Genomic DNA, 16,470 nt, shown 5'->3' on the forward strand with positions numbered 1-16,470 from the left:
AGTTTAAATTTTAATTTGCTACAAATATAGTTACGAGTTTTAATATGTTTTATAGTTTATTATTGGTTTTTTTCTCTGAATTTCATTTTTCATTTGTAAACATTTATACGTAAATAAACTTTTTACCCGACTGTCAAGGAAGGGTTATATTTTTCGCGCGTATCTTGTATATACGTATTTGTTTGTAAATTTCTTTATTTCCTCGTATCTTCCAAACGGCTGGATGTTTCGACAGTAAAAGTATCATTATATTCGTCTTAAAAACTCAAGTGTCCTTAGATAGGTGTTTGAAAAAAAAGACAAAATGGCGGATTTTTGGCACGAAATAGTAATACGTCAATAAAAAAAAATAACCAAACCTATCGAATAGGGTATCAAAATAAAAGAAATTGAAAGGGGATCACGAAAATAAATATAATTGATATAATTTTATAATAATAAATTGGATTGAAAAGTTTTAATATAGTAATAGTCCCTTTGCATAACTGAATAGGTATCATTCAATAGATATATAAAAATTCTAAATAAAAAATGAAAAATAATCAAAAACGCGACGTTGTTAATTAAAGAAAGTTGTTTCCCATTATTGGGAAAATTTGAGCCGGTCTATTTTAATTAGTGTTGTCAGACGAAAGAACAACTGGAAATGGATTTGGAAAGTATACCTTGATATATTACATATAAACATGGTATAATCAACAAAAAAAATGCTTGGAAAAATCGCGAAATTTTAACATTGCTTACCGCAGATCAGAAAAAAATTGAACATTTATAATATGAATCGAATAACCTTATAATAAAATTAAACAAACACAAACATTATAAAAAACGTAAACACTTAGATTATGTAACCGATTTCAAAGTATTAGTTGGTACTATTGTATATAATTAGCACTGAATATCATTAAAAATTATTATTTTTATAAACGAACTAATTAGAATGCTAATATTTTTGCTGTTTGCTATATGTTCATTATTTACTAATTTACAAATGACCATGGAGATTTTAAAAAGAAATATTATGTTCTTTTTTTTTTTTTTTAATTTCAAATCATGTTTATATTTTTTGGATTTATGTTTATAAATTTTATTTTGTATACAAAAATGGTTTCAAGGAAGTTGTTAAAAGTTTTTTTTACTATAAAATGTTTTATGTTTTTTAATTGCTTTTTTTTGCTTAATTTTGTAATTTTTGTTTTGTTTGATACTCAGCATCTTAATTATTAAAAATTTAATGTCAACCTAAACAGTTTTTTTTGTTTTTTGTTTATTAAGAAATTATAAAATTTATTTGATCTAAATAAGAAAATTTAGGTTTCAATATTTCAAAGAATCTTTTTAAATTTATCTCCTGTGGGTTTTTTACACAATTTTTAACCCCTGAACTACAAAAAAAGGACTGTTATAAATTTGACCGCTATGTGTGTGTGTCTGTGTGCCTGTCTGTGGAATCGGAGCGCCTAAACGGGTGAACCGATTTTCATTTTTGTTTTGTTTCGTTTAAAAGTTAATTTAACGGAGAGTGTTTTTAGATATGTTTCAGGTTCAAGTTTAGGGTTCCGTACTCGAAAAAACTAAAATTTACGATGATCTTCAAAATCGGTTCAGTTTGGAAAAGGCTTTAAAGAAAAAAGTAATTTAATCGAGAGCGTTCTTAGATATGTTTCAAGTGCGAGTTTAGATTTCCGTACCCAAAAAATTTGTCGGGGGTTTTTTAAATTTTGTAAATTTCACTTGTCTAGTATGCAAAAAAAAGGATAATAGATAAAGAATTCTTACTGCACGGACAAAAAAATGAAGTTGGTTTTTGAAAATCTATAGAAGTAGGCAAAATATGAACGTTTAAAACAAGTTTTGCCAGAAAGAGACTGGCCATAATCTTTGAATGCTAATTTATGGGTAATGGAGCAAATTCGAAGTCAGTCGTCCACCCTATTAGATATTAACAGAATCTATCTCATAGCTCTAAGATTATTTGCAATCGTTGCCCAAAATAAATTCGAGTACAAAGTGTCGTTTTTGAAAAAAATTTGTTTTATTCCACACCCAATTCTCCTATGTTATTTTGAAACTTGTTACAGAGAGAGTAAAACAATTTTTAGTTTTAAGAAATCCTCATGAAAATACAACTTTTGTTTTCAATTTTTTGAGTGTAGAATATTCTTTGAACTTTTCAAAAAGAACAGGCAAGTACTTTTTCCGAATTCAATAAATTTTGTTTATTTTGATGTTTCGGTGAATTATATTTTCGGAATTTACCAATGAATTGCACAAATGAATTCGTAAACAAATTCTTACAACCTATGATAATTTTTATAATAATAAATTATTTTGTAAAATAACTAGTACAACCTTGCAACCAGAATAATGTACAAAAATTAAAAAGTACAGTTTTGTTTTTTTTGAAAGTAGTCATTTATAAAAATAAAAAAAATCAACGCAAGCAAGCTTTCTACATACAAGTAGTTTACAGTTTACACCATCTCTCTATTTTGCCAGATGTTCTTCTTGCTTGGTATACTATTAATATATACATCTGTTTAACCCGTCAAGAAGTCACCAAAGATCATTTTAATATTATTCACTAAAACAACTGTTTTTTTATTAACTGTTTTATCATTAAATACTGCATTTTATACAATAAAACAATTATCTACGGAGGAAATGCCAAAAGCTTAAGTCCAGTCCAATTCAGTCTAATTCTTGATCAACTTTCAACCAAAACTAATACCAAGCCCTTTTCCCAAGCCGGAACTATGCCTAATAAATCAAACGTTTATTTGCCCAATTTTACCCGAAACTTGATCAAGGATAATGAAAATTAAGTCGGCACCCCTTGCCCAAGTCTCAAACAACATAATTTGTAAGCTTAGGTATGCCAATATTTTCCGAAGACTCTGGCCAATTAGCCCAATTGTTCTAGTTTTGGTTTTCGAGTCTTTACTCCAGCCTCAAGCAGATTTCTTGAACGAAGTTTGTTACAATTCTTACAGCAATTTTGTGCTTATATCGAACTAGAGAGAATAACCGAAAGTAAATAATACGTAATGCCGAAGGTCCCCTTGATTGACTAATTTTTTTGTTGTTGCTTGCATATTTCTACGAAGATAAGTACTCAGAAATGCACCGAGATCTGATGCGAAATCTTGGCATCATGTTATTATTCAAGACAGGGCTTGATTTATACAATAGGGTATTCTACTATTTTTGAAAAAGTACTTCAAAATGTTGATTTTGCTAATAAAAAGCCACCAAAAATTTATTTCGGAAAAATACACACGCTTTCTTGCCAAAAACTAAAATTAAATTTTAAACCTTTTTTAAACTGTCAAAAACGCGGGCATTCAATTTGATGACGTAATATCGGTATCATTACACGAAATAACACAAATAAGTTTGACAGATATATTCATAGACATCTGATTATAATAAATATAAATACTTACTATCTATGGATATATTATACACTGCTGTCTACACTGAACTAATTGATGGTCTATGGCTCATACCGATATGACATCACAGCAAGGCTTGCCCGCGTTTTAGGTCACGTGATATACAGTTTAAAAATTACGATTTTTAATTTTAATATTTAAAAAAAATGTGCTTTTATGACTCGAAATCAGAATATTTAAGTATATTTTTACATAAATTTTAACTTTTTTCAAATATTATGATTTATTTTTGACTAACGATAATACCCTATTGGCTCAATTCAAATCAATTTACTTCTTCCAGGCTTAAGGTAGTTCCTCCGCGACAGTCCAGTCAAAAAGTTTTGGACTAATACTATCATTCAGTGCATTAACTGTGCTATGACTATTATACATATACCATATATTATTTTCACAAGACTGTAGTTACACACTAATTTATCTCCTATACGTATACACACACACACTATGATATATACCTTTACCATTAGTTTTTATATCTTTTCCACAAAAAAACATCGCTAAAACGGATTATTTATTTAAGTTTTTTATCGAAACTATATGGTAAATAATTTTTATTTTTTTTATATATTTTCTAAATATAGTATTCTATATTATATTAGTTTTTCATAGAGATGGTGAACGTCATTCATTGATAAATAAATATAATATTTGTAAATTTGTGTATTTTTATACGCTTCTCCCATGTACACGTACAAATTGCGTCACTTTTAATTGCTAATATCTCATGTATGGCATGGTAAATCATCTTCTAATTTTAACAGCATGTGTATTATGAATTAAGTATTTTATATTCTGAGTTTTGAGAAATTCTTGAAATATCACTTTCGTGTAGGTACTACCTTAAATCAATATTGGTCCAATAATTAATTTCTATATGAATTACTCGTCTTAAAAAATTTATTATCACCATACATGTTTCGATATCAGATAACTAGCAATAAAAGTTAACAACCATTTTGATTCGTTTAAAAAAACATAACACTTAAAAAACTTTATTTGAATGTTGAGCCATTGAATAACAGAAAGATAATTTTATCGTTTGTTTATGTTTTCAACTGTTATGGTCATTAAAAATTGTCATTTTTAGATACATCATTAATTATCTATCCACAAAGTAGTAATTTCCCTAAAACGATGTCACATAAAAAATAGGTCGTTATATTATATTGTTAAAGATATTTTTAAAGAAGACAATGTTTTTATTAAAAAAACACTTGCATCATTTTTTAAACTATCAAAATATAAATTATTTATCAAAATAGTTTAAAATTATGTTTCGGATTTGGATTTAGGATTGACAGTAGTTTTTTTTTTTTTTAAATCAATTTAATTTTCTAATGCAAACCAGAAAAATAAAGAATTTTTGTAGAGATAACTATTTTAATAAGCTAGTCCCAGAATTTAGCCTTTTTAAAAAATTTATTTCAAAAAAATCATACTGAGAAGTCGAATGTTGAAATTTTGGATTTAGAATTATTGAAACATCTTGTTGTAAATCTCGTTTTTATAATTGTTCATATAACGCTATCGAAAATTTTCGAATTACTAATCGAAATAGATTTTTTGATTTTCAATCAAAATATCCGTTTTGAAAATTCTTGGATTCATTTTAAGGTAGTACTATCGGTAATAAACTTTGCATTCAGAATTTAATGAAACTTGGCATAGTTTTCCATTATTATATCATAATTAACAAGTTAAATTTTTAGTAGGGGCCTTCAGAGAACTGAAAAAAATATAATTTAAAGATATTTTAACATTAATCCTTATGGGAAATCACAGATTTTTATTTTATTTCAAAAAACTGGACGTTCAGATTTTCAGTTCTCTGAAGTCCCCTAAAAATTTAACTGGTTAATTATGATATAATAATGGACAACTATGCCAACTTTCATTAAATTCTGAATGCAAAGTCTATTACCGATAGTACTACCTTAACTATTTTAGAAACGCACAAGGAAGTGCCTAATGTCCACATCAAATTTTATGCAATTATGGAATAATTCCAAAATCGAACGTAGTACAAAATCATTTTTCCATAATTTGTCTTTAAATATTTTTTTATTTTTTTGGTACGGAACACTAAATAAACGAAGAACTATTATTGTTCTTCATTAAATCACATAATAAATAATATTTTTTTCTTAAATCACAACAGGATAGTTTTTTCCCAAACCATAGAAAATACTTTTATTTAAGTAGTTTTAGAATCTATATGGTGTTTTTTTTTTAAACTGTTGGAGAACAAAGTTGTTTATCACAAAATGTAACTAACCAACATAGAGGGAATTATTTTTTTATGCATATAAATTAAATTTTGTTGGACGAATATAAAACAAATCTTTAGAAGAAAAAAAAAATTAAACATCTCACATTCACTTAAAGCCACAATTACATGAATAACAGTTTACAATAATAAAGAGCGATAAAATAAAACGAAAAACAAATAGTGTGTTGTAATGAGAAAAAATCTTTTTTTGTGTGTCGTCACTTTGTCGATAAGGTTATGCTCATAATTGTTGATTTCGATAAAACAACAAAGATAAGTTTGTGGTAATAAATTTAAAGTAATTAATTTTCATTAAAAAAAAAATTATGCAAGTACGTTTTTATACCATTTTGGCATAGATTTACACCATCCTCAGGCAAATAAACTTTTACCAAATTTGTATACTTGCGGACTTTAAAAATACGACAAAGATGTATATTGGATATATTTGGTGGCATTAAAACACATATTAATTAATGTGTATTTTCCAACCACCAAATATATCTGATATTCAGCTTTGTTGCATTTTTAAAGTCCGCAAGTATATATAGTTTCAAGAATAGTGTTAATTTTGTACAAATATTTAAAAAAATTGACTTGAATGAAAATGGTGTAAGTCTAAACCAAAACCACCCCACAAATAAGTAAAAAAACTTTACGTTTTATAAAGTTTGGCTCATAAAGGCGACCAGTTTTTGTTCCAGTGTCATCATCTGACATATGTTTAAAAGGTTTAATGAAAGGAGAAAACAATATTTTAATCATATAACACAATATGGTGGCTAAATTTTTCAATTTTTTGTCGTTTTGCATACCATTATTAAACATATGTTTGATAATTAGTGTAAATTTGTCTTTAGATCATAAAATTGGCATTAGATACTAAATATTATGGATAAAAATAATGTAATGAAATTCAATCGATAAAATGGAAAGAAAAACGTGAATTATCTATATCTCTAACGGTTTACAAGAAAAAATGACCTTTGTTGCTTATTTACGGGCTCGACCTCACTGTTTACTCCCTAAGCACGCTATATAAATTTCAGTTTGATATCTCTGTTCGTTTTTAAGTTATCGCGTTTACGGACAGATAGACGGACAGATAGACAACCGGAAATGAACTAATTAGGTGATTTTATGAACACCTATACCAAAATTTTGTTCGTACCATAAATATGTTTAAGCGTTACAAACTTGGGACTAAATTTAGTATACCTTGATATATTTCATATATATGTACATGGTATAATAAACAAAATTTAAATAATAAATCTTGTTCCATTGAAATTCAATAGAACACTGATTGTACATCAAAAAACTTGAATAATGTAACAGTGACTTTAGAAATAACTTTTTTTGAAAACAACATACATTATGAGTTGTTTGCATAGTTTAGCTAGGTTATAGAGTAGATCAAACTTTTAAAGTTATAAGAGTGTTAGTATTATATGGTTTGTATGTATGTTGGCTTGTTGTGTTGTGTGTTGGACCGCCACACAGCTGCGTTAGCATCCACATAATATAATACTCACAACAAGAAGAATAGTGTCGTCGGCAGACTGGCGCCACTTGGTGAGGCAAGCGCATTCCACACAGCACCAACTGAAACGTACACAATATTATCTTTTATCCAACAACTATACTATAACAGTATACCGTATGTTCATTCTAAAAAAGGTACTCTAAGTTTCTCTATCAGGTAAACTTTTTTTGTTCTACGATGCAATTATTTTGAGTTCTTAAGATTTATGTAATTTTTATACTGAATGAGCCATAAAAAGGCTAGAAAACATTCAGATTTTTATTGTATGTAGGGTATCGTATTAACAAATAGAATAAAATACGAAATTGAGATTAAAAATCGAATATGTCTCCCAAAAAATAGAAACATAACCAAAAAACCTGAATACAGTGTTTTGAATTGTTATTTTTAATCGATACTTATATATGCTAGTAAAGCATGATCTGTGACTAAATTTAGTAAAGTTTCTGAAATGTGGTTTTTAAGACGGTGTTAAAGAATAGCATGGCCTCATTGTGTTACTAGCGAGTAAGTGATAAGACTGAACTTAGCAAAAGAGAACATGAATCAGTGGCAGATTTGCACATTTGCCGCCAGTAGGCTATTCAATTTTCGCCTTCCCTACTAAATTTTACAATTCAATACGCTAGTTCACAACTCCCGTTATTAGTATGATTTTGAACTTAGAGATCATTGTGTCAGTTGATAGATTTTTCTTACAACTTAAGATTTAGTCAAGTTTACTCAAAAAATAGTCTTTTTACTTATAGTCTAAACATAACGATACGAGCAATATTCCTTTTAAATTAATTGCTAACAATTCTTTTTATGGTGGCAATGAAATCAATTAAGTAATGAAAGTTTTTACATTGCTTGTTTGCGAGGGTTTAAATCCGTAAAATCACCAATTATATCGTCATATATGCATAAAAGACCTAAGATGTTTAGATCTCCTTAACTTAAAGTAGATTGTTGATAGTTTTTCACTCGTTTTATTAACAAAAGCTTCTCTGACCAATTACTGCTTCTCTTAACAATTTTTTGCTGGTGTACTTATAGCCATGCGAAGTGCTATATCCAAGTATCGAAAAATTGAACTTTTTCTTGAATATTTCTGCTTCATATAATCGAATTGAGGGGAATAAAAAAATAATTGTTTATTATGAATTTCTGGTTCGACCTTGCCTGCTGTCGAACCCTGAACGTAGAAAAAAAAACCCAAAATTTCAACTTTCGATATTTTTAACTTTCTCTGATAACTTTTCTGGCAAGATATCAGCCTTAAGTTGCTACTCTACTGCTACATCCTTAACTATATAAAAGAACAATTGGTATACACACGGTATACAGTACAAGACATAGCAATGAGTTAGTAAGTCGTGTCTTTGGCGACAAATCAACAAAACATAATACATATAACACTGTTATCCATACTATACCCTGGTGCATGGTAGGCTAAGCAAAGCAACCATACCATAGCATACGAACATAGCCATCATATTGAATGAAGAAACATCTGTGTACATGAGTTGTTATGGGATAAATGTATTATGGATTTGGGATCGAATCCACTCTCCTAGTCTATACTATATTAATATTCCACTTGTTCAATGAGTTTTACACTTGCATGCATTACATGCATACATATGTGAATATTGTAAATAATATTTGATAATTAACCAGATGGAAAAGATTATTTATTTAATTTCTTTTTTTACTTATATTTAATTCCTTCTTTTTGAATTTATTATTTACAAAAAAAAAACTGAGCTATTATTTTATTTAAAAAAAAATGTTTTTTTTTTCATATCTTCTAATTAGGTTAGATTTAGATTCTTTTTGTTTTATTTAATTTGATATTTTAATTAAATTTTTGTTATTTAAATTAATTGTTTGTTTTTATTTTTGAAAATTACGTCATCTATTTGTAAAATCATCTGTTTTCAAAAACAATTAAATATTAAATATTGTGTTGTAATTTGTAAAATACCATCTGTTTTTGAAATATATTTTCTATTTTAATGGAACGCCTACGATTTCTTGCTTATAGTGTCACTATGCAATTAATTTGTATTTAGAGGTATTTCAAAAATTCTGTTTTGTTTAAAATTTTATATTACTAGTTTGAAATGAATTGGCCAAAATAAATATTTACATATTGGGCGGAATCTGAAAAATTTCCTGTCAAAATTTTAAATCAACACGATTTTTGACTTGTAAGTGAATTTAAAAAAAATGATCATATGATAAATTTGTAATTAAATTTAGTTTCTATCTAAATTTCAAATTTTGTCTTCGAATATGTATATATCATTTATATGTCTATAAATATTTTCCAAAATAAATATTAAACTATCCAAAAATGGTCATACTGAACTGATTCACTTTCCTTATGATTTTTATTTCCCTTTTACTAATTATAGCTCGAACTGATTTTCTAACTAACAATTCTTTCGACTTTTTTTTGAGAAATTTCGATTTTTTTTTTCTTAATTTGACTTTAAATCGATTATTTTAAGATAAAGAGATAAACGACTTAAATTTTTCGAGAGTTATTTTCGGGCAAAAATTTGATGACAATTTTTTCATACACTCATTTTTTAATGTTCTTTTTATATTGTCAACACCTTAAACCGAACAGATCGAATTTTATTATTTCTTTTTTCGGGATGAAAATAATAACATTCTGTCAAAGTTAATTCAATTTTTTTTAAATTCACAATTTATAATAAATTATTATTAATGCTTAAATATTATAAATTATATTCTCTTATTATATCTCATTTGTAAATGATTTGTACCTACATGATTATCACAAATCAATAATAAATAAAATATGACGTCATCATTGATGCGTGACGCGTGATAAATCTTTTTACTGGGTATCAATCAGTGTAACAAAACAATACTATGTATGTATAATAAAAACTGTATATAAATAAGTACAGTAGAACCTCGATAATGTAAAACCCTCTATAAATTAACACATTTTATTTTGTTCCCTTCTTCTCAGAGCCTAAAACTAAAACCTCTTCTACTTAAAATACATAGCTTCTATAATTGAAAAAAAAAAATTGGGTATACTAAGTTTAGTCCCAAGTTTGTAACGCTTAAAATATTGGTGCTACGAGCCAAATTTTGCCATAGGTGTTCATAAAATCAACTTAAAGAGTCAATTTCCGGTTATATGTCTGCCAGTGAAGAAACATTTTAGTGTCAAAAACGAAAATAGATATCAAGATAAATTTTTATAGCGTGCTCAGGACATAAAAAGTGAAGTTGAGTTCGGTAATGAGCAACAAAGGTCACGGTAAATAGGTTCGTAGAACCCATCCTATAAACTGTTAGAGATAGAACAAAAGTTTAAATGTAAAAGTTATTCTTTATAAAAATAGAAACAACTTTAGATAATAGAAATCACTGCTTACCCGTGAGGGTGCTATTTATGAAAACCTTTGGTTTCCATTTTCTCAAACTACAAAAGATAGTTGAGTTGAGTTGAAAATTGCAGGTGGCTTTAACTGCAAAGTGAAACATTCTCGAAAAACGGGAAAAAATTCTTGAAAACCAAAAAAAATTATAATTGTGTTGGTTTTTTAAACTTTTCTAATTTATAAAAGAAATAATGCAAGCACTGAGTAAACATGGTATTGCAAGAATTAGTTCAGTCAAGTCAAACCCTTCGTAGGTTAAAAATTCGTTACTTATCGAGGTTCGACTGTTTATGTATCTGTTATATTATATAACTTTTAATTCTGATTTAATGTTCATGTATAAGTTGCTACTTATATTATATAGGGATGGCTGACTGACTGACTGACTAACTATAACTAACTGGATGGATATGCATGGATTGTTGCCATAATGTAGCACGTGACACATGCGATTATCATTGTAGTACATCATTTTTATTAAAATAATGTTTTAAGTATACGTACATATATATATAAATGTGATGTACAAATTATCGTTAAAAGTTTGCGATTTTATACGTTTAAAAAGTATATAAGGTGTTTAAAAAAAACTACTTTAGTGTGATTATCTGTTTAAAACAGAGAGCGGTTGTTTTTGATTATTCGTTTAAAACCGTTTTTACCACTGTTCAAAAAAACTTCTATAACGTTTCATCAATGATACCATCATTTATGAAATAATATTGCCTATCTATAAATAAATCGTATTATTATTTTAAAATACAGGTGATATTATTTATATAAATGATACAAACATTGTATGAAAACTCAAATTAATACCTAAAAAATGAAGCGGCGCCCAATTAGAATACTGATAAAATTCTTTCACATTAAAAAATTTAAATAATATTTCTAAATAGTCTATCGAATCACTTTATTTATATTTAAGGAGCTCCATAAACTACGTGGCCCAATTCTTGATTCTTTGGAACCTCTCTCGTCTTCCATGCAGCCTACCTTAGTCTTATAGCCCCCCCCCTTCCCTGATGGAACGTAATGTTTTTATTATCAAGTCAAAAAGAAATTTTTTATTTTCGGTTAACAAATTTTAAAAAAAATCTTTTTAAATTATGCCAAAAAAAAATTACGTAACTTGACTTTATTTCCACCCGTCCCTGACATAGCTCAGCGTTTTTGATTTAGCCCCCCCCCCTCTTGGCTGAGTCAAGTGGTTTATAAATGTTTCCTTATTTCTTAAGATATTTCTATTATAATATCCATAAAATATGTCACTCATTAAATCTGAGGAAGGTTATCTAAGACCTGTGAAAATATTATCAGGTCAGGCGCTAGCCCATTGCCTGAAAAAATATAGTTTATTTTTATCCATATTATCTGTGGCAAAATTTATGGATAACCCGTAAGTAGCACACATATTATTGCTAAAATATTATTAAGAAAAAGGTGGATTATATTTGCGGTAAAAGTATATAAGCTTGTAAAGAAATAAGGTGTAATTTTTGACACATCTTTTAAATTAAATTTTTTTTCCCTGTTTAAAAGTCTGCCATAGTTCTATCAAATCAAAGTGGCACAGAGCAAACGAGAGTGTAGATATGAGTGCACATAAGAGATATAATCCATATATATCTCTTTCGCAGTGCCCACTTTGATTTGATAGAACTCTACTCTAACTATAGTTATTTCTGTTACAATCACAATATTAGTAACAGCTTTAAATAATGACTTTTTTTTTATAAAAAAACACATACGGTATAATATTAAAACATTTATAAGTATTAATAAAAATAATATTTTCAAATAAATAAATAAAAAAGTGTTGTTGATTGGTTTATACACCAGATGTTCAACACACAAACTTACACTACACATACATACTCGACACTCGTTCCTACATTACATACTGTATGTAATATATTAATAAAATGCGGTCGGGTCGTTCTTCGTTCCATGAATATATTTTATATATATATATTTTATTTTTTTAATGATTCATTTTAAATGTCATAAATTTTCTTTAAAAAAAATTAATTTTGTTATTATTTATCCTATGTTTTTGGTTTTTTTTCTCGTTATTTGCTTTTTAATGGTTGGTGCAATTGGTTATAGGTAGTACGATTACGCTATTTGTTGCAGCAGTTTTTTTTATTAAATATATTGTGAATATATTTCATCTTCAGATATTTCTTCTTTCTTCCACTACTGTTAAAAAGTCTTCTGTAAAATTCATAAATTTACGACCCTATTCAAAAAGTTACATGGGTATAGTGTTAGAAAATTCTAAATTTTTGGATACTTATTAAGGATATTATAATACAGTTACCATCAAAATTTGACATCGATTAGCCGTTTATAACTCGAAATAAAATTAATTAAAGTTCGAATCAATAACACGGAGAGGTTGTTTTTAACAAGTTTTTAATTTTAGGAAAAAAAAAATCACTTTTTCAAAAAACTAAGAATTGAAAAAAGTAAAACAAAAATTATTGATCATTTGATTTTTGAAATATAATAACGCAAAATTAACCAATTTTATTGATGATAGAAATTGGTTGTAAGAGAAGTAACTATAGTAGAAATTTGTAAACAACTAATAACTTACTGTATGTTTGTGTACATATAGTTGTACGGTACAGTATAGACAAAAATTATTCCTAAATTATTTCATTACAAGAAGTTCATATACATTTATTGCAAGACAAGATAATTATTAATAATTTATGAATTTAGTTCATTTAAAAATATACATCATTTGAAGTTTTTCGAGATAAATATACCGAAATAACTCTTTTGTTAAAGTTTTAAATTTTCATTGTACCAATAGAATTTAAATTTAAAATAATATATAATAAATAAATAAAAAATAAATAAATTATTTTATAATTTGACCAAGTGTTGATTAAAATAAATTACTTTAAAACCAACACACAACATAAAGACTTGCACACCTGTTCTTAAGTAAATATTCTGCATTGCCATTACATTGCATGCATTGCATTGTTATGTACATTGCACAATGTTTTTACTTTAAATTAAATAAAACAATTGTATTACGTACGAACATTAGTTAAGTACATACATTACAGAATTAATAACATACGTTTATAAGTAGTCGAAACGAAACCACAACGATTTTAGTTCTGAGAATAGACTTTTTTTGTTTATTATTATTTAGTACTTACTAAATTTTTCGTAAACATTTTGAGCCTATATTTTCAGAAAAACTTAAACTAGCTCGAAGGGATTGTTTTACACAACTAAAATATATGCACAGTTTTGTGGAAAATAGTCATAATTCATTGAGTATATCAGAAAAGATGGCCATGAATTATTTTACATTTATTCTTTTAAATTTTACAGAAATCTTTTATTTCTAGTTCAAAATAATGATCGTAGATGGAGCAGTAGAATGCCAAACTAAATTTAATTAAAATTAAAAAAAAAAATATCTTTATGAATTATAGCTCATGTGTTGTTATTCTGATGTATGAGCTATATTTTTATACAGTTTCATTCAAATCCATTCTGTAGTTTTTGCGTCAAGGCGTTACAAACAAACAAACATCCTTACTTTCACATTGATAATATATAATAGAAAATTAATTTGAAGACTTGAAAGTTTCAAAAAAGTAATATTTCTGCTATGTTGATGATCATATTTGTTGACGATGTATCTTAGCTCACTCTTTTGTTACCCAAAGGATAGTGCTGGTTGTATGACCACCAAGGCAATTTTAGATTTAGGGTTTGAATTTGTACCTTATTTTCAACTTGATGATGAATTTTGTTATAACTTCATGTATGTAGACGAAAAATATTAATGAAATTTTTCGATATATGCCTTGGCTTTCGAAATATCGAAAAATAAATATTAAAACAAAATTTTCAAATTTCGATATTTTGAAAATTACTCCAGATATCGAAAAATTTTATTCTTACTTTTCGTCTTACAATTATCAAGTTATAACATGATTCACCATCAAAATTGAAAATATATATTTTTTAAATTTATGTCTCTATTACTGTGTTTTTGCATTTAAAAAGGTAAATTTAAAAAAAAAAAAAAATGACGTTGTTCACGAAACTACAACAAATACATTTATCATGAATACTTGTAGCAATAAATAGAATTAAAATTAATGGTAAAACACATTGAATCACAGTAGGAGATTGATTGATATAACTTTTTTTCTATACAAAATATATAAAACTAATTATAAACAATTATTAATACATATTATAAATAAAATAAAATATAAAATATATATGTATACATATTTACATACATAAATAATATGATCTATTTAAATATATAAATAAATATACATAAATCCTTCATTATATAAACATTCATTTCCGTCCATCCGTTCATATTATTAATATATGCAATACATGTATAGAGATAGATGGTTAATTATTATTTATTTAAAAAAAAATTATATGTATACTTAAACAAGACTAATATATGTATTAAAGCCACTTAATGTAACGTTTAGTGGCCTTAGTGGTAGGTACCAGGATCCTTTTTTTAAATTGGCATGTTGACAAGTGTAAACCATATCCTTGCAAATATACAGGATGATATAAAACATCTGGTACAAAAACTAACAATATTAATTTACAAAAACTAACAGACAACTTCTTATATCATTAAGGATATACGAGCGCCAGGGAAATTTTGAATAAAAGGATTGATTTTTTTTTTCATATGAAGTTGGACTAATTCTAAATTAATTCTGAAAATTTAAAGGGGGGGGGGCGGTTGAACGATTATTTATATTGTTCTTAAATAACTGGCAAAGATCATTAAAAACTAATACAAATAATATAAAAAATGGAAATAAATTAAGAGAAAATAGGATTAACAAATAATCGTGTAAAAATGATTATTTCTCTTAAGCGACTTTCATTGAATATAAGACTTTTTCGATTGTTTTACATAGATAAAAGTATATGTAACAAATAATCAGTTTTCAATTTTTTTTAGTGTAAAAACTATCTCTGATAACCTTGGTTGAACAGATGACCATAAATTATATCTTAATGAAATGTCAAAGCAATCAATGTAATTTTTTTAAATGTATATCTTTATAAATTATAGCTCATGTGTTAATCCATTCAATAGTTTCTGTGTGAAAGCGTAACAAACAAACGAACAACCTCACTTTCACATTTATAATACATAGGGATAGAAGTTTGCACATATAGATTAAAGATGTAGATCCCAAATTTATCAGATAATGATAAGTGGATAAGTTAAACATGATTAGGAGGGTGGAGAATATGTCAGTCAAAATCAAATATGAATAATTTGTTTTAATTCGCAAAAATCCATTTTTTAAATGTAAAATAAAAAAAATTTTCGAATTTTTCGTAAAAATTATTTATTTACTTCTTGAATTTTCAGATCAAAGTATTGTCGCAAATAAATAATTTTTAAGGAAAATTCAAATATTGTTTTTTATTTAATGTGGGTATTTTGCAATTTAATTCTTTACGACTTGTAATGAACTATATCGCTTAACCTTTTCTAACTATCATAATCGAATCAGCATGTTTTCTTTATACGAATGACAAGCTCCAAGTATAGAATGACAAGACATAATCGACTTAATTTTACAACGCTTTCATCCAAATTTCTCTTGAATCGAGAATATTTCATTTAAATAAAAAAATCAATTGATTTTTCTTATACTTTGATATTTAAATATTCTTCACAACACTTCCCATCACATTTCCCTTGCGTCCCTATTTTTTGTGAATAATAATAACTTACACTACATA

The 16,470-nt window shown here is 26.7% G+C and overlaps 1 protein-coding gene across 3 annotated transcripts in view; it reads right to left on the reverse strand.

The window, feature by feature from the left end:
• The window catches only part of LOC123301000, a 48,276-nt gene that overhangs the window by 984 nt on the left and 30,822 nt on the right, over positions 1-16,470 (reverse strand). Inside the window, exon 1 of one of the 3 annotated variants that reach the window (XM_044883710.1) lies at positions 7,263-7,328. The exons of 1 other annotated variant lie outside the window; for it this stretch is intronic. In XM_044883710.1, coding sequence (XP_044739645.1) covers positions 7,263-7,317 — 55 coding nt within the window. In that variant the 5' untranslated portion in view covers positions 7,318-7,328. Of the gene's footprint in view, positions 1-744; positions 864-7,262; positions 7,329-16,470 lie in introns of those variants that run through there. One more of the 3 variants, XM_044883711.1, reaches the window with a different exon arrangement.

The sequence above is a fragment of the Chrysoperla carnea genome, chromosome 5 (genome assembly GCF_905475395.1).
Source record: "Chrysoperla carnea chromosome 5, inChrCarn1.1, whole genome shotgun sequence".
Taxonomy (NCBI): Eukaryota; Metazoa; Arthropoda; class Insecta; order Neuroptera; family Chrysopidae; genus Chrysoperla; species Chrysoperla carnea.